The 26,113-nt window shown below is 39.0% G+C and overlaps 1 protein-coding gene across 1 annotated transcript; it reads left to right on the forward strand.

Moving 5' to 3' along the window:
- Nucleotides 1-1,275: 1,275 nt before the first annotated feature.
- DIPK2A (divergent protein kinase domain 2A) lies at nt 1,276-25,266 on the forward strand. The gene is made up of 3 exons (XM_025985402.2): nt 1,276-2,523; nt 17,211-17,514; nt 22,411-25,266. The coding sequence occupies exons 1-3, from the start codon at nt 1,867-1,869 to the stop codon at nt 22,740-22,742; spliced, it is 1,293 nt and encodes a 430-aa protein (XP_025841187.2). The 5' UTR covers nt 1,276-1,866; the 3' UTR covers nt 22,743-25,266.
- The last annotated feature ends 847 nt before the right edge of the window (nt 25,267-26,113 follow it).

The following is a 26,113-nucleotide window of genomic DNA, read 5'->3' on the forward strand; positions in this document are numbered from 1 at the left end:
CGTCCTCTAAAAACCACGGCTCCGTCCCTAACGTTAACTCGGGACCTCGCTTCTTCTCGGACCGGCTGCTCCTCGGAACTCTAAGGGCGCTAACACGGAGCCCCGCTACGTGTTCCCGGCTTGCTGCTAGAGCCCCGAAACTATACCAAAACAAGGCGCTCCACGGTCCGGCATTCCCGAGCTATTTTTGCAGCCGTGGCGCGAATCCCGGCCGCCGTGCCCGCGCCGAGCGCCAGACAGCCGGGTCCCCAGGGCTACCGCCAGGGCAGCGCGCCGCGGCCGCGGGGCAGGTCCCAGGTCCCAGCCCCCAGCCCCCAGCCCCGGGGGCGCCGCGGGCGGGGCTGCAAATACCAGCCGGCTGCGCTCGGACGGCGCCGGGAAACTCACTTCTCCGAGCAGGGAAAGCGGCTCCAGGCGCGGGCTGCGCAACCAGCCGGGGCGGGGGGGGTGGGGGGGACCGAAGCGAACCTGCCCACGTGGCTCCTCCCCGCTTCTTCACAGCCGCCACAGCAGGCCGCGCCGCTTCTCGCTTCACCACACTTCCCACTTAACTTCCTTTTGAGCCGCCCCCCGCACCCCCCGCAACCCGCTCAGGAAACTTAAGAGGCCTCGGCAGATAATAACAGACGCCAAGGACGCGGCCCCCAACGAGTCCCCCGACAACTCACGCCTTTCCCACGTCCCCAGCGCAGGCCCGCCCCCGGCCAGGAGGCGCGCGGCCCCCGGGCTCCGCCAAGTCCCGCCGGGCGCGCCCCGCCCCTCGCCCCGCCCCCAGGCGCGCGCCCCGCCCCTCGCCCCGCCCCCAGGCGCGCGCCGCACCCGCCCGAAGGCCGAGGCGCGCGTTGCCCCGCCCCCTCCGCCTCCCCCGGCGCGCGCAGTCCCGGGGCGGACGAGCGGCCCTCAGCCGATTCGTCTCTCTCTCCCCTTCCCCCTCACAGGGCGCTTTCCGTGACGGCCAGAGAGACGCCACCCCAGGCAGCCTCAGCGGTCATGAAAGATGAACTGCGAAGCCGAAGTCGCTTCAGCGCCCGACCTCGCCAGCTCCTCCCGCCTCCAGGAGCCCGAGCCCCGCCCCCGCCCCCGCCCCCGCGGAGCGGGCCCAGCAAGCCACCCCCGCGGGCTCGCGCTTACGCTTTCCGGGCGGCGCGCGACGCGCTGGCCCCGCCCCGGAGCCCCGCCCCCCGCCCCCGGCCCCCCCCCCCCCCGCCCCGCTCCCTCCCTCTGGAGAGCCGGCGCGTACGAATCCGGGCGTGAGGCGTCAGGGACGCGCGGGCGCCTCCTCCTCCCCACCTTCCTACACTGTTGCTACTTTTCGGTGCGAGACATTCCAGCTCCTCTTCCCCTTGCGTGAGTCCCTCTTCCTCTCCCCTCGGAGACCCCGCTCGCCCCGCAGGCGGCCGCCGCCGCCGCCGCCGCTCCCGCGCCCCGAGCGAGCAGTACGCGTGCGCGCGCGCGCGGCCGTCGGGTCCCCGCGCTCCCCCCCGCCCCCGCCCCCGCGCTCGCTCCCTCCCCCGCGCTCGCTCGCGCCCCGCGCTCCCTCCCCCGCCCGGCCCGGCCCTCTATAACTTGGTCGGCGAGCGGGAGGCGCCGCCGGAGTCGGAGGGCGGGGAGCTCGGAGGAGGGAGCTCGAGAGTTGTGGAGACTCGTGGCGGGGGGAAGTGGCAGCCCGCTCGGGTCGGCTCCTGCCCGCTCCCCGCCTTTCCGCCTCGCACGCCCGCGCCGCCCGCCGCCCGCCGCCCCGGCCCGCGACCCCGCGCCGTCTCTCGCCCGGGGGCCCCTGCCGGTCGCTCCCCGGGTCTCGGCGCGGCGGGGGCGCCCGCGGGGTGCCCTCGCCCTCCGGGTGCGTGCGGACGGGCGGCGGGCGGGATGTGGCGCCTGGTGCCCCCGAAGCTGGGCCGCCTGTCCCGCTCGCTGAAGCTGGCGGCGCTGGGCAGCCTGTTGGTGCTGATGGTGCTGCACTCGCCGTCGCTGCTCGCCTCCTGGCAGCGCAACGAGCTGGCCGACCGGCGCTTCCTGCAGCTCAATAAGTGCCCGGCGTGCTTCGGCACGAGCTGGTGCCGCCGCTTCCTCAACGGGCAGGTGGTGTTCGAGGCGTGGGGCCGCCTGCGCCTGCTGGACTTCCTCAACGTGAAGAACGTCTACTTCGCGCAGTACGGCGAGCCCCGCGAGGGCGGCCGCCGCCGAGTGGTGCTCAAGCGCCTCGGCTCGCAGCGCGAGCTGGCGCAGCTCGACCAGAGCATCTGCAAGCGGGCCACCGGCCGCCCCCGCTGCGACCTGCTCCAGGCCATGCCCCGCACCGAGTTCGCGCGCCTCAACGGCGACGTGCGGCTGCTCACGCCCGAGGCGGTGGAGGGCTGGTCCGACCTGGTGCACTGCCCCTCGCAGCGGCTGCTCGACCGCCTGGTGCGCCGCTACGCCGAGACCAAGGACTCGGGCAGCTTCCTGCTGCGCAACCTCAAGGACTCGGAGCGCATGCAGCTGCTGCTGACCCTGGCCTTCAACCCCGAGCCGCTGGTGCTACAGGTAGGCGCGGGGCCCGGGAGGGGGGCGCCCTGCCGCGAGGGGCGGCGCGGGCCGGGGGGCGCGGGGCGGGGGGGGGCTGCAGTCGGAGAAGCGGCCCCGCCGGCGCTCGTCGGTTGCCCGCCGTGGACCCGGCCGGGCTGGGCCCGCGCGGGGAGACCCCAGCCCGGGGCGCCGAGGCGGACGGCGGACGGCGGACGGCGGCCCGGCTGCTGGAGAGTCCGCTCTTGGCACCTCGACTCGGGCGCGCCTCGCGCTTGACTGCGGATCCTTTAACGCCAGAGGGAGCAGCGCGTCTCGTACGTTCCCAAAATGTCTCTCCCGTGAGTTCTCCTCGGGGGCTCCTCTCCCCGCCTTGCTGCTTTTATCCGCCGGGGCTTGCGCTTCCCCAGCGCAGTCTGTTCACGAGCCCTTGGAGCTGCCCTCGTCCTTCTGCGGTGTCTCTAGCCCCGAGAGAGCGCCTGCGCCCCCCCCTAGTAGAAGTGCTCTTGTTGCCTGGCCTGACTTCGGCCCCAGAGTCTTTGTTTTATCCTTTAGCTCATTTACCTGGCGGGTCGTTGGGGGACAAGCTGGGCAATGGAGGCTGCGGTCAGGTTAATCCTTGGGCGGTGCTTTGCGTGGGATTAGGAAGAGGAAGGAAAGAAAGTGAGGGATCGCCGGACTTGGGGCTGCGAGGATTTGAGGTCAACACGGACATTTGCATCCTGATTCTGTGACCCGCCTTATTCATCTAGTGATTGGGCCGCAGGAAGGAGATGAAGTGTTAGGCCGGGGTGAGGAACAGGGGAAGGAGATTCTTATCTCTGGTCTAGTTGAGTTATTGGCTTTCTCGTGACTTTGTTTTGAAAACAAGCACACCTTTTAGGGGAATAGGTTGGCATCTTTTTAACAGGTGACAGAGGAAAAAAAAGACACCCCCCCCCCCCCGAAAAAAAAGAAACTGTTGACCTTTGGAGTAGTTACCGAGTTTCCACACATTCCCACCCGCTTTCGTGCGGGGTTCTTGAATAGTGGTTACAGTTGTGGGTTTGTGATCCTTCCTGTAACTGCAGGAAAGTTACGTTGCCCCTTTTCCATACCAGTTTTGCTGTTTATCAAATATGAGGGGGGCATGACTTAAAATTAGTAATTACTAACTTTGATATACTTAATGCTCTTTGTGCGGCTGAGAATGTTACTATTGGGGGGGGGGTGTGGTTGTAACAGGATTCTTGGTGGGTTTTTTTTTAAAAGTCAAGTGCAATAGGAATGTACAGTATTCATTTATAGTGCTTTCTTTTCTCAAGTTCTCTAATGCCCATCTTAGGTAAGGGAAACCAGCTTCATTTGATTAGTTCAGCCGAATAATTTCAACACAAAATAATTACTTTTCAAGACTTTAGTGTGGATCTTAGTAAATTTTAAGCTGTGATAGGATGTACATAATGGGTCACATTTCAAGTACAGATTGTATTGTTTAACACTTTAACAGTGAATGGGGTATAAAACTGGTTAAACTTCCCTTTAAGAAATTATTAAGTAGTTTCAATGCAGCTAGTCACCCTATAATGCTTAAGATCATATTTGTAGTACACATTTGCCTCAACTTTTTTTTTTTTTATTTAAACTATTATTTTCTCTTTGAGGAATAGATGTTTATATTAGGAAGATTGATCCCTGTAGAAAGCTTTAGCAGTGTATTTGCAGATAATCTGTCAAATTCTCTGGGACCCAGAAATTTAAAAGGACCTATCTGAGTAGTAGTACATACACATCTTCTGCACTTGTAATAGTGGGTGCCTACCGAAAGATTTTTATCAAGTAACTCTGAATATTGATGTATCCAACACGGACATTTGCATGTGTTGCAACAACAAATACTAGGACTGATATTTTAAGAACATTCTAGGTCCAGCTCTTTGTAAAGATAGCTTCGAGCTTGATTTGCACTAAGGAAAATCTGTTTTATTTGGGAAGCTTTTATATAAATTTTTGAAGTTTGAAGCTGTCTTGACATTTTCAGTTTACTTTCTGGTTGAGATAGTCAAGTGTGCTTGTATCTTGTTTTCTGACTAACTCTTCCCTCAATCTTTCTCTGTTTTCATCTTTGGTGATAAACAATTTTTTAAAAAAAATCAGTTATAGTCTTGTAATTTAAACTTGGTGACACAATTGCTCTAAATGAGTGGATAGATGGGTTATGGAATAAGAGTTTGGTTTTAGTATGTGAGGAAATACATGTTAACATTGCTCATTTTGACTTCTGTGTGTTGCATTTGAAATTTAAGCAGTCCAGTTCTATAACTGTTAAGTGCTCTGTGAAATATAAATTTGGGGTCTTTAATACCAGTAGTCCTATTGCTATGTTTAGTTTTTTTATATGATGAACAAGCAAGTTGAATAGGATTTATTTTCAAATAAATGTTCACAGAGATGCTACTTTCTTTATAGTACTACTTCATCTGGGGGAAACATTAGTGAGTTAAGAAGTATAAACAATGCACTTGAGGTTTGATGATGGAGTAAAACCACTAAAGTGAATCTTAAAATTGTGTGATCAGGTACAAAGATCATTATTAAGTCAAATCATGATGTTCGTTATTTCTGCTAACAAGACATACAAGTTTGGTATTTATATAGGTTTCTATAAAACTGTTAATTGCTGTTTATGGTAGTATGCGGTATTAATAATGATAGAAAACCTCACTCAAATTTGACTATTTATGTATTTTGGTTCATGTACCTTAAAAAATATTTTAAAGATCGAAGCATGTATTTTACAGCTTAAAGAGGAACTCACATTTTTCTTTTTTCCAGGAGAGGGAGCTACTTATTGAATTTTTGGACACTTGGTGACAAATTAGATTTTTCTTATATTGTCCAAAAATTAACTACTTAGGGGGGGAAAAAAGTCTTTTGAACTGACTTCATCAAACTGTTCTTAAAAGTTTCAATGTGGTAAATATGCTTCCAAAATAAATATTTAAAGATTTCCTTTGATAGGTACTAAAGAAAGAACTGAAAATGTAGGTAAATTTTGCTCACTTAAATTTGCCTCTTCGGATTTTAAGAAACAGTAACAAATTGCATTTTCTATTATGCCTTGAAAGAAGGCTTTGAAAGGTACTAAGTGTCTGTAAGACCTATTAACGCACATACCTCACCTACTTAAGGCTGTGTAGATTTGTAATATAGACTTAACCAGTATGAAAAGGTGTGAATGTACAACTCTTCCCATCATTGGATAGTTTTACTAGTTTACAGCAGCTTATCTAGTTCAAAGGAAAGTAGTTTGGCCATAGAATTATCATTTTATAAAAAAATTTATAAACCTCAAACAACAAGATAACGCTAGAACTATTATCTTCTCCACTGATACTTTCCTTCCTTCTTCATGGTTTTACTTCACCAAGAAGTTTGTTTTGATTATAAGTACCATAATCCTATGAAGCAAATGGAGAGAGGGACTTTGTGGATTTTATATTTTGTAATAGCATTCTTGGAATATTGGAAAATCAAGATGTTGAACTGTTGGCAAGATGTCAAGATGTTTTCTGTTACTTTGTTGGTAAATTTTTCTACCAATATTTGCAGTTACTTATTCTTGAATTTATAGAAGTTGTGTGTTTGTTACAGAAAAATACTGTCTGGATTTCCTGAAGCCCAAGCTATCTTACTTGATGACCTAGAGACCTAGTGACGATGATCTTACTTAAACAAAGCTGTCTGTTTAGGATGGAGGATTTAGGAATATGTTTCACTACATTTATAGGACTTTGTCTTAAATTCCTGAATCATGGTTTTAATAGAAGTTCCTTAATTTTTACCGTACGTAGCTGTCACTTATGCCATAGATTTTTATCTTTTATTTCAATTCTTATAAATGACATAGTACATGCAAAATGCATTGTATAGTGCTAAATGCCTATTAAGCACTCAGTAAGTGTTAGACATTAAATAAGGTAAAAGTAACTTTAACCATCTGCTTAATCAGCTGTTTTGAAGCTTGTTTGGAATATGGATCACCTTAAAATTAGTTACGATTCAGACTATGAACCGTACCTTTAGTTACATTGGTTTAGTTCATCCCTTATTACAGAATGAGTTTTTATAGAAAACCTTGAGTGAATGTTGTTGTTTTGTCCTTAAAAATACTTCCTAAAGAGGAAAATATTTTTAAGGTGCACTGCCTAAGATACAGGTTTTGAAGTAAACAAAAGATTATGGCCATTTAGCTGCCTTACTTTAGACAAGTTGGTAAACTTTATTATTGGTCTTACCTATAAAATGAAATTAATGAATTCCTTTCCTTTTTAGCCCCAGTATCCTGTGAATCTCAAACCCTTGATTTGAGAAATTACTGTTTTTCTACTTCTCTTCTGAGTTTGATTTTGACTAGTGGCTTTAAACTTCTAAAAGGGGATTGGGGGTTTGATACTTGGTCCCTGCTAGAAGGTATGAGAGGGAGGCCAAAGTAGATAACCCTGTTTTCGAGCTTGTTTTCCTCCCAAATTTTTACACACACAAAATCAGATTTTAAAACAAAACAAAACAAAACAAAAAAAGAGTTTGCCTTTAAAGGAAAAAAAAAAATGAAGCTAAATGTAGCCAAGTGTCATGTGGGGTAATAGCATTATGAAAAGATGTTCCAGACTTTGTATCAGGAGTTTCTTTGCAAGCAACAGCTTAGGGAGCCACCTACCTTCCCACTGGATGCTACTGTGGTGGTAACTGCATTCCCATATTTAGTTTTCAGAGGTGGTTCTGCATAGGTAGAAAAGTAGAGCACTTTTTATGTAATCATAACCTTAAATCTGGAGGTTTAGTGTTTTTCTGGTTTTTTTTTTTTTTTTGAATTAGAAGTGACATTGACACTTGAACACCCTTCATGAAAAAACAAAAATAATAAAATATTTCTGTGTAGCTCACATCCAAGGAGACTTTTATTTTGGAAAGCCTAAAGAAACAGGCGTTCACCCTTAGGATAGCACCACTTCCAGATCAGTGGAGCAAAATTATTTTGCTCCACTGGCCTATTTTCTGGATTTATTCATCGCTTCTCACCATTATTAATTCTGAGGTCCTTTGTGTACTTTCATCTAATCTTCGAACTGTTTTCCTTCATATTTCCACCATATGGATAACTACAGATTCCTCACACATGTTAGTCGGGAATGGAAAGCTTACTTTTTGGGTATCTACTTTCTAGACATGGGTAGTCAATTTCTTGGGATCATCAGACTGGTTTTTATTTTCTGTTTTTCTGGTTTATGATCTCTGGCCTAGTTCCTCTATTGCAGTCATCGCTGCTAACTTCACAGAACGGCTGATATTTATTTCTGTCTTCACTTTTCATTCATTATGCATATATTGAACTAATGTGACCTTAGAATATAGGCCCTGCATTTTCCCTACATATACAATGAACTTTAGTAAGTAATTGTAAATTACTAGTGTAAGATGTGGATAGTTATTCATCCTGGACATAGACCCTGAAAGGTTTTAAATTATGTAATCAAATCTTTTGTCCAATTTGTATGTCTTTACTAAAATAGATTTTTGATGGGGAGTTATCTGTGAAATACCTGGAAGCTCTTTGGACTTTGTAGCCCTGGATTTAGAATCGGAAGAACTGGACTTTATTTGTTCATTTGGTAAATAGCCCTTTAGAAGGCCTTGAGATTCAAAGGATCTGTCTAGGCAGCAAGTAGTGTACTATGTAGGAGGTAGGTATATAAAAGAATAATTATAATAAGTATAGCATAATAAGTCCTATTAAAAGATACCTATATTCTGTCAAATGACTCCTTTAGGGAGGGACATCTGAGTGTACCTTTCTAGGTGTGGATACCAGGGAAGATTTCATAGGCATATTGAGTTTTGAAGGATAAATGAGATTTTGTCCATGAATGAGGTCAGGGGTGGGGGCATGGGGGGGACAGGCAGAGTGGTGGCGGTAGTATTGAAATGGCATTCTATACTAACTCAAAGTTGTTGAATGGTTAATGTTTTAGAACCTTAGTTTTTTAATCAATAAAATAGGAATTATAATAGTTACTTATAAGAATATTGTTTTAAAGATTAAAGGAGATAGGGTTATTCAGATAATATATATGTAATATCTTTAATTGGAAAGGTTTTTTACAATATGTTACTACTTTGCAGATCAACTTACTTCATTCTTAGATACCTAGAGTTGAAAATTTCTTTAGTATATTATGTTGACATCTATCTTAGAAATATATGTTTTACTCTTCCTATGACAAACTTTGAAATGTTAACTTATTTACATATATATACATCATAATACCTATGTAGTTGCTGCTTCAGGCTATAGGTTTTTTGAATAGTAATTAAAAAGAGGGTTAGGGATTTGTCCCATACTAATTACTTTGAATAGAAAGAATATTGTAGGAATTAGGGTTTAGATAAAGATTCTGCAATACAAAGCAAATAATTCAATTTTTCTTTAAGTTATTATAGTTTAGTAATTCTAATTAGTACAGTAACAAGCGATAATTTAAAAAAAAAGGTTAAGTTTGGTCTAATTTCTTAGACTCTGAGACAGAATCTTAAAAGATAGATTATCTGAAGTAGATATGATGCTTCAGGGTCTTCTCCATATTTTGCCTTTCTAGAGCACATTTGGATTTTTAACTGAAGTGAAAAGATCTGGCAAGAATTGTGTGGCATTGCTCAGTAGTTCCAGGAACTGATCTATATACCCTTAGGATACAGTGAAGATGGCAGGCCAGGGTACAATTCGTGCAGCCGATGTGTTCTGGGATGCTATGTGCGGACAAAAAACAAAGGAAATTTCAGATTTTACGTACTATAAAAATAACAAAACAGACTCCTGTGATAGAGAATTAGATTGGGGATAGAATACTCTAGATTGGGTGGTCAGGAAGAGTCACATTTCAGCTGAGTAGTGGATGATGAGAGATATAGCCAGTGATGCAAAGGTCTGAGGGCAGAGTGTTTTTGGACAAGAGATATGGCAAATCCAGAAGAGTAGGAAGCATGTATAATAAGGTCATAGAGGTAGACAAGGATCATACCTAATACAGCTGTGTAACCATACTTCATGAGTTTAGAGTTTTATTTTCAGGGTAATGTGAAACAATAGAGGTGTTTTTAGTAGGGCTTGGTCTGGCAGAATGGGTTGTAAAGGATAAGATAGAAATCTGAAAAACTTTTTTGCGAGATTATGGGAAAGTATAGTGCTTTGGATTAAGATGGTTGCGATGAAGGTTATAAAAAGTGGTTAGAACCAAAATATTTTGGAAAAATAGCTGACAAGACTTGCTGATGAGAAAGGTAAGATGGAAAGGGAAAAATAAAGGATATCTCCTGAGGTTTGGGTCTGAGCAACTACTGGAATAATTCCTTCTTATGATGTGTAAGCCCAGAGAAGGAATGGCTTTGGGGTAGGGGAACCAAGAATTTTGTCTTGTAAATATTGAATTAAGGCAACAACAGGAAAACAAATCTTAAAACTAGGCACCAGGTTTACTAGAGGGAGATACTGTGCTACTAGCGGGTAGTTTGTTTTTTTCTGGAAGGGCGAAATTAATTCAGTTTATGTTTTAAAGGAACCAGGGGAGTAAGTTAGTACTTACTGGGACGCCTGGGTGGCTCAGCGGTTGAGCATCTGCCTTCAGGTCTGGGCATGATCCCAGGATGGGGATCAAGTACCCGCATGGGGTTCCCTGCAGAGAGCCTACTTCTCCCTCTGCCTATGTCTCTACATCTCTCTGTGTCTCACATGAATAAATAAAATCTTTTTTTAAAAAAAAGTTAGTACTTGGCAGATTTTAAAGAAATCAGGTCTTGACTAAAGAAAGCAAGGAAGGATTCTTGGGTTATTGGGTCCAAAAAAGCTTATTATATCCTTTTTCTTTGAAGTTTTGTCTTATTAGAAGTAAATGTTTGAGTATAGTGTTTGTAGATAGGTATTTCAACTTAGAAATGTGGATCACACTTGCTGATTGTGACTGTAGGTAAAGCATCAGTTGAGACTAGTAAATTTATGCATATTTAAATGGCATTAATTAATTAAGTTGTCACTAATTGAATGGCATCTCTTTGGCCAGATGTTTGTTTATTTTTTTTGGTGGGGGGGGTGCATTTATTAAGCTATTTAGTTTTAAAGTTTATTAATTTCTATTAAACTTATGTAGATTTGTTGTTGATGCGTTTTGACATTAGTTTCCAATTTTAGAAACAGCTGTTGGATATGATATTCAGAGAAATAACATAACCTTGCTATTTTCAAGGCATTGCTTAATATTGTTGGAATTCTAGGTGGGTGGAAAATGGCATTCAGGAAATGATTTAATGAAATAAATGGAACATATCCTGTAACTTGAAAAATCTTGAGATTATTAAGATTCTACAGTATTTACAATGGATTTTGGCCACTATTTAGCAGTAAAAATTAAGAAGCAACGGTCTTAGAGAAATTTTAGTAAAAATTAGGTAACCATTAAATCATTCCAGTAATTTTACTATATTCCCCCTCTAGACAGTTCACAAAACTGTGAACACATTAGTCTGTCACCAGTATGGTTGACTAATCTCTATGAACAGCTGTTATAACATGCGTTACTACAATGGGATTTTGTTCAGATTTGGGCTTTTAAAAATAATTTGAAACTTAAATTGAACCTTTAAGCATTTTCTATTCTTTTGATAACATTTGCTTTCTATAAGTGTTCTCAAGTTTAAATTTGTGTGTGTGCAGAAATGCTAGTTCTGTAGAAAACCTATAACTAGATTTTAGATTGTATGTTTTGATTATTAGTAGATTTTTTTTCAAGTCAGCCTCTTTTTACTAGGAATTTCCTCCTTTAAAAAATGTCTTATAATATATCTCTTTAGGCAAACTACAAAGTTATGTTCCTTTTAATGGAATGTTAGGAAGTAAATGGCATTTTTATAAAATATTCATATCTTAAAGAAAGTATGATTTTTTTTTAAAGATTAGTTTAGAGAGAGCACTTGAAAGCGCACTCGGGAGGGCAGGAGTGAGTGTGGGGGAGGGAGACAGAAGGGGAGAGAGAGCTAAGCAGACTCCCAAGCTGGGCAGGAAGCTCAACAAGGGGCTGGCTCTCCCAACCCTGAGATCCATCCCCTCCTGAGCTGAAACCAAGAGTTGGAAACAACCCACTGTGCCACCCAGGTGCCCCAGTCTTTTAAATTTAGTATGCAAACCCTACTTTTGGTCATGTAAGGAAGGAAAAAGAATAGATCACAAGTTCTAGAGTTGACCTTATTTTTAATCTATCAGTTTTACTCACATGCTGCATGTCTTTAAAGTGACTGTGTTCTGACAGAATAAAATGATCTTATTAATCTGGTAGGACAGTGTGGTTATTCATCAAAGGGTATTGTGGTATTGTAAAAACCTTGTTTTAAGAACAGCATTATATATCACAGGATATTTGTTAAATTCCAGTATGTACAATGTTTCTGAATGTTAAGGATTTTTTTTTTTTTTTTGGTTGCTTTGGGGTTTTTATTTTTCAAAGCACATCAACCATGTTGTGGAGTTTTGCATTTCATTCTCTAAGTCCCAACATGATCTGATCCCTACCTCCCCTTATCAACTGTTACCTCAAGCCATTTCCTCATCCATTTTTCTGAAGCTGCTTTGGCCTTTTTTTCAGTACTGAGAATACTGTTCCTGACTCTACTATGCCTAGGACATTCTTACTGCCCCCTCCCCAGTCTGTCTAATATTATACTCATCCTTTTGATCTTAGCCTAAGTAGCACTTTCTTAGGCTGCCCTTTATCACACAATCTGAAATAGGTCCCTATGTTTCTTTTTCACCATACTCTACTTTATAATTTGTAATAAATTCTGTAATTTATAATTTATGTGTATTTAGTAACCTTTCTCCCAACTCAAGTTAAAAAAGCTTCCTGAGAGTAGGGACTGTTTATTTACAACTGTTTACTTAGCATTTCATGATGGTGTTAGGCTAGATCTAGAATTTTTTAATACAAAACTTGTATTCTCTTCATTCTACAGTGACACTCTCTCTTATACTAGCTGCGTAAGCAGTCAGTGAAATGTGGGTTAACCTACAATCCCTTAACTGCAATTCCAGACTTAAAAACCTGTAAAAAATAGGGGTTGTCAAATTAAAAAATATAAAAACACATGAGATTTTTATGTACTTTATCCCACTTAGGATGTATAAGCTTACATTATATTCACAACATAATATGTCCCAGACTCTCCATAATATGAGTATGCAATATATGCACTATTAACTTTTCCAAAATTTGGTAACTTCTGAAACATGAAGATAGTGGATTGAGGGGTTGTACTAGCCTGACTTTACCTCTTTTATCTGTATGACTTTAGGCAAATCATTTAAACTGTGCTTGTAAGATTGAACTTGATTTACAACTCATGTACTTCCAACTCTAGAATTCTTAGATTTCACATCCCCGTTATGAATCACATAGCCTAACATGATGGTTTTGATCAATAAATAGATGATAGATTACTTCAGCATTTAGAATTTATTTTGAGGTGCTTAACTATTATAAATGAAAATCAAATTATAATGCTTTTATGTGTATACATGGTATCAAGGTTTAATTTTTTTTTTGTATTTTTGGTGCTTGTGGATGCCCTATACATTTTTCATAGCAGTAAGCCTCCTTAAAGTTTGGTAGCTAATTTATAGTAGAGAGCATTGTAAATTAGAAACTGCTAGAGGATAGTGGCGAGGCTTTTCTAATTTGGTGGTTCTTGACTATATTTGGAAGCTGTTCATTGTTTGTAGATGACTTTTAGTATGTAATATGAAAATAGGCATAACCTGATGAATACCTGGACTTCTTATTTAAATAGGAAGTATAATATGTTTTGGTAAGCAATTCTTTATAAGGTAGTATAAATCTGCAAAGTACACTTCATACTCTTTTTCCTTTGGCTCTTGGATTGCCTTGATGAATATATATGGTGGTACAAATATTCCAGTTTTACAGAGGAAGAGACTAAAACTCTAAGAAGTTTTGGCTTTGCCACAGTCACATTTATGAGATGCATAGTGAAGGTGGACCTTCAAGCTCCCCTTGTGATTTCAAGTTCATTATTTACCTGTATATTCTGTTGTCTTTTAAATATCAAATTTAATAAAATGTTATATACCATAAAGAATATAAAATACCTAAATTTCCTAATCGTTATTTTAATATCAAGTATGTGCATTTTGTCACCTTGATTTCATTTTCTTTTAAAATGGAAAATGACCTTAGTGGTTTTGTTTACTTATTTCTGAAACTTTGGCTTTAAGCTACTGTCACTGCTTGTAATACTGTTATTAGTATTGAGTTTTATGATATCCAAGAGGTAGCTTGCAGTTTTCTGTTACCAAAAAAAGAGAGAGAGATAAAGGGACATACTGATTTATCTTAGATTTCATAACAAGAGACATTTAATGGATCATAAGATCTTACCAGTTGACAGTGTTAATCTTAAGTTTCCATTTTTAATTTTTACATTGGTAGTTATAATCATAGAAGTTGTCTTTGGGTGCTCACCAATTTAATTAAAAAAATACAGTGATGGAAGGAAATACATAGTTTTATAACTATTTTATACCTCCGTACAATTTTAAACTAATAATTTACTTTTAAAAACTTTACATATTACACCTCGATGTACATTCAACCTGATTTAAAGCCCTGGACAGATAATTCAGGAGCCTCCAGTCCAGTTAGAATTTAAACCATTCCAAGTTTAAAGACTCCTTCCTTCAAATGAAAAGTATTTTACATATTTTCTCAGTTGTAAATAACTCCTTAAAATACACACATTTTATGTCTGATTACTTAAGACCACGTGTCTGTTGTAGGCAATTTGAAAATCTGATTTTAGGATTTGTTTAAAAATAAAAACTGTGGATCTCAGCAATAAATTTCTCATTCCAGCTACACTGGATTTTTTTTTTTGCCCTTTGAGAGTTTGATAATCAAAAAGTAAGAAGTTAGGTTTCTCATTGCTCGATATGTTTAACAAATCCATGTTGTTACATCTTAAAATTTTAACTCTCAAACTCTGCTTGACCATGATAATTTGGTTCTAAGCCAGAATTGTTTTAAATAAAAATTACGTTTTGGTTTCCTTTGAGCATTTTCTTTGTACTACAGTGTATTCAATACAATTCCTTAATCATTAATGAAATCTGACTATTTTGATTATATAATAAAAATGCTTGTCATCTGAGCTAGTAATGTGGATTCATTTATTAAAGTTCTTCCAAAAGATTAGGTAACAAGCTATATGAGAGAATTGTAGTGCTCTTAAAATGAGGCATAACAGGATTTCAGTTAATATTGTCAGAAATCACTGTATGAATACAAAATTGCTCAATGTGACATTTGTTCATATATTTTATCTTCTCCTATTAGGGACTTGGGTAATGAAGTGTATATTTGACTGTCATTTGCCAGTTGGAAAGGCTCCAAAAACAAGGAGGCATTTGTACATGTGCAGATGTTGGCAGGGTTCCCTTTTCTCCTGTTGTCAAAGACCATTTTATTTTCACAAAGATATGTTTGTATCTGTTTTACAGTATGGCATGTGAATAATATACCAATAATGTATGGAGGAATTTTGTTTTACTTTTTTGTGGGACAAAAAACAATTTCATATATTACCAATTTTTAGTCTTCCCTCCCCCCCCCCCCCTTTTTTTTAACGTCAGGGACTTTGCACATGAATACTAATGGGAAAGAGTTAAATCTTTTGCAATTTGTGTAGATTTTCAAGGTCAAGGAAACATTTTAAAATTGAGAGTAAAAGTTGAAAATAACCTGGTTAGCAGACAGTTTTTTGCAGTTTACATTGGACATGAGCAATCTCACTTTTCCCCAGTACCCAAGGAAGTAAAAAAAAAAAAAAAAAATTCTCATGTATAAGATGAGAAATGTGTTTCCCTCTTCCTTCTTGCTAAAGAATCGGATGTTGCCTTTGAATTAAGATGGACTCAATTCACTTACTATATTTAAAGATTCATACTATCATATCTAAATTTTTAATTTACATAATTAGTGTTTTATCACAAAACTGCAGATATTAAAATTTAAAAGAAAGTTGCATATACAGGGATGCCTGGGTGGCTCAGTGGTTGAGCGTCTGCCTTTGGCTCAGGGTTTGGTCCTGGAGTTCTGGAATCAAGTCCTGCACTGGGCTCCCTGCAGGGAGCCTGCTTCTTCCTCTCCCTGTGTCTCTGCCTATCTCTCTCTCTCTGTCTGTGTCTCTTATGAATAAATACATAAAATCTTTAGAAAGTTACACATCTAAAGAAACAAGTATAGTTACTATGCCTTAATAGTCATAGTTGAAAGGAAGCAGAAATGAAAATAGGTAATTATGGATCAAGTTTAGTTCTAAGAACGTTTTGTTTTACAGTTGATAAAAATATTAAGGATATTACTGACTTTTTTTCAATTTTATGAAAGTTCAAGGTAAAGTTAATATTACTTATTTTCATAAGAAGAGCCTCATCGCTAGCTCTTTAAATGTATGTAGATTGTTCAATTTTTAGCAATTGAAGTAATCTATATTTATATTCTGCAGTGTCTTGCTTTGTTTCTGCTACAGTGTTTGTGTAAATATCATCTTGTAATTTTTTTTCCCCCAAACTTAAGGAAAGGTGCTAGGCTTCTTCTATACTTCATGTAGTCATATTATTTTCCAAGAAGTTTAAAACATTACTTCCCATCCTTTTGCACCACAGTGCTTATTTTGTAGGTGGTCATTTTAGCACTGGAAAGATCTTAGATAAAGCCTTACTTTTAAGTTTAAAGTGACTTGTTCATCAACACAAAAGACTTTTGTTTTAGGATATTAATTTTCCCAGTGTTTATAAAATCCATTAGGAAACCTTGCTAAGATTAAGCGAATAAATAATTTTGAAATTGAACTAAAGGTGAACAGAAAATATAGTGGCAGTAGAAAGGGAAACGAGACTGACTTGGGACCAAAGGTACGTAGAGTGCAGGTTGCATCAATAGGATATCAGATTGCTCTTAACCAACCTTTGGGTGTACATTAAGAAACACTTCTTTGAATCTCTCTGTAAATTGTACCCCTGCCTGCTTGTGGGCTAGGTAAGGTCTCTATTAAATGCTCTCTTAGGACCTGTACTACTCTTCGTAACTAACACTGCTTATACTCAAAATTATTTGCTTAGTATCTGTCTTCAAAAAATCTGTATTTTAGAGACCCTCTGTTTTGTTCACTCTTAATTGCCAGCACAGCACAGTGCCTGGTGCCTGGTATATACTTGCTGACTAATAGGCCTGCAGTGCTGTTCATTCAAAAGTAAGGATGGTTGACTGTACTTAAATAAGTCAAAAAGATATAAGAAAATGTAAATATTTCTAGATTTGGTAATAAGGAAGGTGCCTTATATGTTGATCAGTTTGGTTCTGCAATTTTGATAAGCAAGACTTATTTTTATTCTGTTTTAGCTTTATAATGTAAAGTTACCTATTTAAGTTTTTTCAGGTCCCTAATAATGGTAGAATTAGAAAAGAAATCAAGTTTATCTCTTTTCAGCTCCTGAATATAACAGAACATCCAAGCATATACCTAGTAACAATGTCTGCTGAGAGGATCTGGGGTAGACCTCAAATATTTTCATCTGAATCTCTTATAATATTAAGGTAATTCTTTTGTAGAGTTTTCCATCTGATGAAGGTTGGCCATTTGCAAAATATCTTGGAGCTTGTGGAAGAATGGTGGCTGTAAATTATGTTGGAGAAGAACTGTGGAGTTACTTTAATGCACCATGGGAGAAACGAGTTGACCTCGCTTGGCAATTAATGGAAATAGCAGAGCAACTTACAAACAATGACTTTGAATTTGCACTCTACCTCCTGGATGTCAGCTTTGACAATTTTGCAGTTGGTCCTAGAGATGGGAAGGTAATCATTGTGGATGCTGAAAATGTTTTGGTTGCTGACAAAAGGTTAATTAGACAAAGTAAGTACATAACTTATATTTGCTTCTTGTATACATTTTTTATGTCAAAGTTTATATGAAACAAACTTTTAATTTCCTTCTTAGTTGGAAGCCTTGCCTCATTGTTTTAGTTGACCAGTATCAGTAAATGCATACCAGTTTATTATATTTGTACTCCTAATCACAGTTTCTCCATATTTCGTAAAATATCCTTTGGATATAAACAGACACAGATATACTTTGTGTCTGTGTGTGTGTATTATGTGCACATCTTTTTCTAACAATCTAATCTACATTCTGTAGTTTAGGAGTATAATGAAGAATTAGGTTTTTATTTAGTTACAGACTACCAGAGAAACTGTTCTGCTCTCATGGAGGTCTTATTTTTCTGTGGAGTCACTACAGTGATGTTCTGTGCATTGTTTTCTGGGGTTCCTGTGGTGATTTTTTTTTTCTTTTAACCATTTATATAATTTCTAGCGCTGCAGACCCCTAACTTTGGTTTGATATTGCATCTTTCCCAAACTTGGCTCTCCATTGGTTTGTGAGCTTGTATGGTAGGTATAGGTGGGCAGACTCTCTGTAGTTTTTTTAAAATTAAATGGCACAGGAATTTTAAAGTGCCAGGGACAAAGCCTGTAACTCTATAATTAATCTACTTAATAAAAGAAACTGAAAGGTAGTCGTTTTATGGTGAGGGTCTTATATTTTTAATCTTCTCCCCTGTCATATGAGGATCTTTTGATGAACCCAGTCCAAAAATGTGTGGCACCTGGGGAATGTAGTGAAAGCAACAACAGCATTTTATTATGTTGACGCTTAGATTTGGCATGATCTTATCTTGATCCTGTTAAATACTTGATTTTTCCCAGTATCTTGTTCTGATTCCATATTCACGAAACTATTATTTCTTGACTTGCCACATAGATCCTCCCACAGGGAGTAAACACCCTGCTGGAGTGTTTTATTCTCCACTTCTTCCTACATTTGTGAATGTTGCAGTAACTTATACCATTCTTTTCTTTTCTTTTTTTTTTAATAAATATTTTTATTTATTTATTCATAGAGAGAGAGAGGAGAGAGAGCGAGAGAGAGAGAGAGAGAGAGGGGCAGAGACACAGGCAGAGAGAGAAGCAGGCTCAATGCAGGGAACCCGATGTGGGACTCGATCCCGGGTCTCCAGGATCACACCCCGGGCTGTAGGCGGCGCTAAACCACTGTGCTACCGGGGCTGCCCTATACCATTCTTTTCTTTTTGAAAATGTACAGTTCAGTGGTTTTTAGTGTACTTACAAAGTTGTGCAACTTGCCTAAACTTTTAAAATTTTCAAAACTTTACAAATTTACAAACACTGAAATATGTTTGTAAAAATAATTTCTTGGGATACCTAGGTGGCTCAGCACTTAAGTGTCTACCTTTGGCCCAGAGTGTGATCCCCGAATCTGGGATTGAGTCCCACATTGGGCTCCTTGCATGGAGTCCTCTTCTCCCTCAGCCTATGTCTCTGCCTCTCTTTCTCTCTCTCTCTTCTCTTTCACTGTGTCTCTCCTGACTACATTAAAAAAAAAAAATCTTTGAAAAAAATAATTTCTTGTAACTTTTTTTTTTATGCAGACATTCTTGGAATAATATGCCACAATTTTATACCAACTAATTCCTAATCTTCGATGAACACAGCCACACCAGTATATTCATACAGTGAACATTGCCCCAGTGCTACTTTAACTCTCACCAATTCTTTCCAAGTGTCTCATGGTAGGGTTAACTTCCCATTGTTCTTTAAGTAAAAATCAAGCTCCTGTTTACATTCTATCAACACCACAAAAACAAGTAATCTTATCAAAAAATGAGCAGAGAATTCAATTAAACATTTTTCCAAAGAAGACATACAGTTTGCCAACAGACACATGAAAAGATGTTCAGCATCACTAATCATCAGGGAAATGCAGATCAAAACCACAGTGAGATAATACCTCACACTAGTCAGAAGGGTTAGTATCAAAAAGACAATTAACAACTGTTGGCAATGATGTGGAGAAAAGGGAACCATCATGCATTGCTGATGTGAATATAAATTGGTGCAACCACTGTGGAAAATAGTATGGAGGTTCCTCAAAAAATTAAATAGAAATTCCATGTGACCCAGTAATTCCACTACTGTGTATTTATCCAAAGAAAACAAAAACATTAATTTGAGAAGATAAATGCACCCCTGTGTTTGCTATACCATTATTTACAATAGCCAAGATACGGAAGGAACTCAAGGTGAATGGATAAAGAGGGAGTGGTGGGTATATGTGTGTGTATACACACATGATACACACACAGACATATATACATATGATATACATGCACATACATACACAAAATGAAAGTTTAGCTGTAAAAAAGGATGAGATCTTGCCATTTGCAATGACATGGATTGACTTAGAAGGTATTACACTAAGTGAAATAAGTCACAAAGAGAAAGGCAAATACTATGATTTCACTTATGTGGAATATAAAAAAAGGAAAAAACAAACAAAAAACCCAGACACTTAAATACAGAGAACAAATTGATGGTTGTCAGAGGGGAGATGGGCAAAATAGATAAAGGGGATAAAGGTATACAAATTTAAAGTTACAAAGTAAGTCAAAAGAAGAAAAGTGCAGCATGGGAAATATAGTCAATTATGTAGTAACGTGTGGTGACAGTTGACAGCATCATGGTGAGCGTTGAATAATGTATAGAATTGGCAAATCAATATGTTGTACACCTGAAACTAACATAATATTGTATCTTAATTATACTTCAATTACAAAATGCTTAGGGTGAACGAATTTTTTATGTTTTGTAACATTTGAATGTGAATGTTTCAAACAAAAGTAGACTAATACTCTCTAATATTCAAAAGAAACGTTAAAGAGAAAGAAAGGGAAAAAAAAATTTTTTTTTAAGATTTTATTTATTTATTCATGAGAGACACAGAGAGAGAGAGAGAGAGAGGCAGAGACACAGGCAGAGGGAGAAACAGGCTCCATGCAGGGAGCCTATGTGGGATTCGATCATGGAACTCCAGGATCACGCCCTGGGCCGAAGACCAGCACTAAACCGCTGAGCCACCCAGGGATCCCCAGGAAAAATATTCTTAATTAGGGCCCAATCTGCTTCAGTTTTAATATTCCACTGTCTACTGCCCTTGATGCTTTAGCTACAGTGGCCTTTTGGTTTCTTGAATGAACCTTTTTGCTTCTGGGCTTTTCTATATACTGTTTCCTCTGCCTAAAATGCCTCATCTCACGATGTGAATGGAGCTATTGGATATTATGCTAAGCAAAATAAATCAATCAGAGAAGACAATTATCGTATGATCTCACTCACATGTGGAATTTGAGAAATAAAACAGACGATCATAGAGAAAGAGTTTTGAAAAAATAAAACAAGGCGAACTCAGAGAGGGAGACAAACTATAAGAGACTCTTAATCATAGGAAACAAACTGAAGTTCCTTGGAAGGGAGGAGGTGGGGGATGGGTTACTGGGTGATGGGATTAAGGAGGGCACATGATGAAATGAGCACTGGGTATTCTTTAAGACTGATGAATCACTGACCTCTACCTCTGAAACCAATATTACATTATATGTTAATTAATTGAATTTAAATAAAATAAAAACAAATTTTTTAAAAATGCTTCCTCTCTCTTCTGTATACAGCTAACTACTTCTCCTTTGAACCTTAGCTTAAATGTTACATTTGACCAGTATATCTAATGCTAGAGGGTTGTTTCTTTCATAAACCTTTCTACTCTAAAAAGGTTTGTTTCCTTTGTAGCATTTCCCATTATTTGTTTATCTATTTATTTAATGTCTGTTTCACATAGTTGATTGTAAGCTGGTGAGGGCAGAAATCATCTATTTATTTTCTTTACCAGTATACACCCTTGCCTGCTATAGAGTAGACATTCAAATAGTTACTTGCTGAATGAATGAGTGTTTTTCACTTATCTCTCCTCTGCCAACCCCTTAAGTTCCAAGGGTCTGCCCTGTCTTTGTTTTTTTCCTTTGCTTTGAACATGCTTTCCAATATAATACAGCTCTTCTCTTGGCTCCATTAAGCACTTGTATGTTGATGTGTTCTAAATATGTGTACTCTACCTCTGACTTCAAAGTCCTCTAAGTTTTTTTTTTTTTAAGTCCTCTAAGTTTCAAGTCTATTTCTAGTTGCATATGTGATATACCCATCTGAATACCTCATAGCTACTTTATATTTACTCTCTATTTATATATAAAATGTTAATACTAGTATGTAAGTAGTATCTACCTTGCCATCCAATTAGAACCTTAAACTTTACTCAAAACTAAACTCCTCTGTGTTTCTACAATTTGGCTTTTTTCCCTGGACTGCAGGTTGTTATAATCATCTCTTCATAGCCTCATCTGTACCAACTCCCCAGGTAGCTGTCTCACAGGTTAGCCTCCATGAACTTATTACTATCTCCTGAATCAGCTGAACAAACCCTTAAGTGTATGCCTTTGCACAAACTATACTGGGCCCAAAATACTGTTTTCCCTCACTTATTTTCACATTTGCTTATTAAAGACCTAAATCACATGTTTTCTACACAGCTTTCTTCAGTGCCAGGCAGTACTGCTTCTCTGTACTCTTGAAGCATTAGGTCCTGCTTCTCTGTGTGGCACTTTCTCTATGTGATAGAAAGTTTCCATCTAGACTGAACCCTTCAATAGTTAGAGACCTCTTCTGATTTTTGCTCTGGCATTGATGAATTCCCATGTTTATATATAAATCAATAAATTTCAGTATTTAAAATTATACAATTTTAGGAACAAATACTCTGTTAATTAGTAAAATATTTTGGGAAGGAATGGAAACTCTCTTAAAATGCATTTTTCTCTTTCTGCTTTTCCCCCTTTTACAGATAAACCTGAAAACTGGGATGTGTGGTACGAAAGCAAATTTGATGACTGTGATAAGGAGGCTTGCTTATCATTTTCAAAAGAAATTCTTTGTGCTCGTGCAACTGTGGACCACAATTACTACGCTGTTTGTCAGAACCTCTTATCCAGACATGCCACCTGGCGTGGCACTTCTGGAGGACTTCTTCATGATCCACCAAGTGAAATTGCCAAAGATGGCCGTCTAGAGGCCTTGCTGGACGAGTGTGCCAACCCAAAGAAGCGCTATGGCAGATTCCAGGCTGCAAAAGAACTGCGTGAATACCTAGCACAATTGAGTAACAATGTGAGGTAGTCTATGGTGAACTTTTCTTTTCTCCATTTAAATAGCACTGGCTAAAACTAAACCACCAAAAACTATCTGGAAAAATGAAATTTGGAAGTAATACATTCAGAGAATGATAAACTTGCACTGATATCTTATGTTAACATCAAAATAAGACATTACTTCAAAAATCACATGATGCTTCTGCAAATAAGTTTGTTCTTACACTTTGGAGACTTGAGCTATCATTGACTGCTTTGCTCCCTTGAATGCCTGAGTGGATTATTAAATATTGTGAAGCTATTGGAAATGAGTCTGATAGTTACATTGGCTTGTGTATCAAAGGGTACTTGGTATTTGACTTAGTTTGCATTACTATCATGATTTTGTGAATCTCTTGCATTTACTTTGAATGTCAAGTTAGATTGGCCTGTTTTATAGGCCACTTTTTCCTTCTGATGTGTAGGTATTTTCCCCCCATTTTTATGTTTTTTATTAAATTTCACACATTCAGGTTATTCTAGGTGTTTATTTAAATTTGAACTAGCTTTTGTTCAGTGCTATGCGGTACACATTTCCTGGTAGGGCAAGATTCCCAGGTTTACTGTATTTTCAGAGAGCTGAATATTTTATTATGTAAATACTTTTCTCCCCACTTTCTGTGGTTTCACCATTGCATGAAATCATTCAAGGTTATTTAACAGTTACATCCCTCTATGCCTATAAGTGTACACTAAACACGAAGTTTGGCATATGTTACAAAATGTCATCTTGTCCTTTAAAAGGCTTTAAGAAGAGTATACTAGCAATCTACACCTTTATGTTAATTTTGATTGAGAAAAAAACAACAGTATTTTTTAAATGCTAACTAGTCCAATATAGTCCAATGCATATGCCAAAGAAATGTTAGATCTAGTGTCACGGTTAGACTTTAAAATTGATCACCTACATATTCTTGCTGTCACACTTCCAATACTATAACTTTGTCATTATTACATTCACATCTTCCTGGTTATTTTATGTTGCAAAGGTAAGCTACTGCTTCCAAGCATATGTGACTTCAAGATATCCTACTTTATATTCATTGGTAGTAACAGAAATTAACACGTTGTAGTCATCATTTGAGTTTATTTGGGCATCATAACTTTTTATTTATTGATGGACTAGTAATTTTTATTCAAAAGCATAGTTTAGCCAGTCTGCCCAGCTTGGTCTTCATTGCCCCATTGTTAAGCATCAAAACATCAAATTTAAGTACTTGGATAAAAATTAACAACTATGTGAAATTTGTGGGCTATTTTAAAAAGTTACAGTATATAAATTGACTATCACTAACATAGGTGATAACTTTTTTTTTTTAGTTACTGCTTTAACTTATGGCAAAATTTGGTATAGTACGCAGTATCTAGTTCTAAACTGACTTTATTCTAAATCAGAAAGTGATTAAAATATGCACAACCAAAGCCAAGTTTTTCTTTTCTGTTTCATTCATTCAGCAACTATTTATTGAGCATCAACTCTGTGCCAGGCACATTACTAGCTGCTACACACTGTCTGAACATGACATATGGTTAAGTAACTTTACAATGATTATCAAATACTTTAATGTAGGTATTTAAGTTGAGATAGCATTGAGTTAGTGTGGTACATTCATGTTATTTTACTGTTGTGATAGAAATTCTACTTGTACCATCTATAACTGGGTTGCTACAAAAAAGCATGATGAAATGAATACTGTTAACCCCAGTTTAAAAACTGGGAGGAGAAGAGTAGGGTCTCTCCATTATAAAATAGGTTGCATTATGTTAATTTTTATACATGCATATATTACAGGTATCAACTAGCCCTCAAAGAAACACTTAAGTCCTAGAAATTTTACTAAAGCTGACTTTTTACAACTTCAGAAACTTTTGAGGGGAGCAGGTAAAATTATTTGTCATTCACCATTACTCAGAACTTCAAATAAAATACACATTTTCAAAACAGAGCACCTTTTATATTTGATAAGTGTTCATTACAAACTTTAGAATGCCAGTCACAGAGGGTTGTCTTTATGCGGCTTAGCAAACCTTTATCTTACTTTGGAAAAGTGATTGTGATTGCAGAAAAGGAAGTGAGAAAATACTGCCAGCAGTGATTGCTACTGGAGGTAGTTCTTAAAACTACCATTTCCCCCATGAGATTATGTGGAATTTCTTTTATCCTTGGAAAAAGTTGAGAAGATAGTAAAAGAATTAGGAATTTTAAATTACAGGGAAAAATATGTACGTGAAAAGCAATAAATATTTTGTTCACTTTGCTATCAAGATGTTCACTATCAGATATTTATTATACAGCAGCAATTTATATTTTTAATCATTGCCCATTAATAGACACAGTAAAATATTTTTGAATCAGACATTTGGGGTTTGTATGTGCATTAAAATTGTCTTTTGTACTGTAAGTTACTGTTTAATTTGAATATTTTATCAGAACTGTCTCCCTGTGCCTTTATAATATAAAGTTGTTTCTACAACTTTTAATGATCTTAATAAAGAATACTTTAAGAATCACACTTTTCAGACTATCTCTTAACTTCAAATATCCAAATGTTTTTGAATGGAAAGTGAGGTTGTGTAGGTAAGTTGTTTTTTTCCTTTTGCATGTATTATGATACCATTTTCAGAAACTATCCAGTTGGTAGTGTGCTGGACTTAAAGTTTGTGTGTTTTCTTCTGTTTTTCTGTAGTAAACTCTTTTCTGTAATAGATAACTTTTACTGCTGAAATGGGAGTTATAAAATAAAACATGGGATTTTTCAAATGTATACAAGAGAATAATGTAAGGAACAATAGTTAACTATGGTTATACTAACTTCAAAAGTTAGCAAACGTGTGGCCAAACTTCTTTCATCTATGTCCCAACTTACTTGACCCCAGGTTATTTTGAGCAAATCTGAAATGTTATTTGATTCAGAGATATGCATTTCTCTTCCAACAAAATCACATCATCATTTTACATCTAAAAATTAACAGTAATACCTCAGTATCACCAAAGCAGGAAAGCTCTCAAATACCACTGTCTTTTCTCAAAAACTGAAGATCCAGCTGGCTATATACAGGGATTTAATTTGATGATAAATAAGGATAATAACTAAAATGGACCAAAACATTGTAAATATGTAAATTATGCATTCAAAATACTAACAGCAAACAAAGACAAACCAATCCATTCATCTTTGGAAGGATATTAAGGAGTTAGTGTGCAAACTAACTGGTAACTTGGAGACAAAGAAGCATTCATCCTGCCTTACCCCAGGGTAATCAAATAATTGAGCAGAAGAATTCATAAAATATATAGAATTATTACAGTTAAATGCAGAAGGAGTGTTAGAATATCACCATTTCATAATTCCTAATAAA

This window comes from Vulpes vulpes, chromosome 11 (assembly GCF_048418805.1).
Source record: "Vulpes vulpes isolate BD-2025 chromosome 11, VulVul3, whole genome shotgun sequence".
NCBI lineage: Eukaryota > Metazoa > Chordata > Mammalia > Carnivora > Canidae > Vulpes > Vulpes vulpes.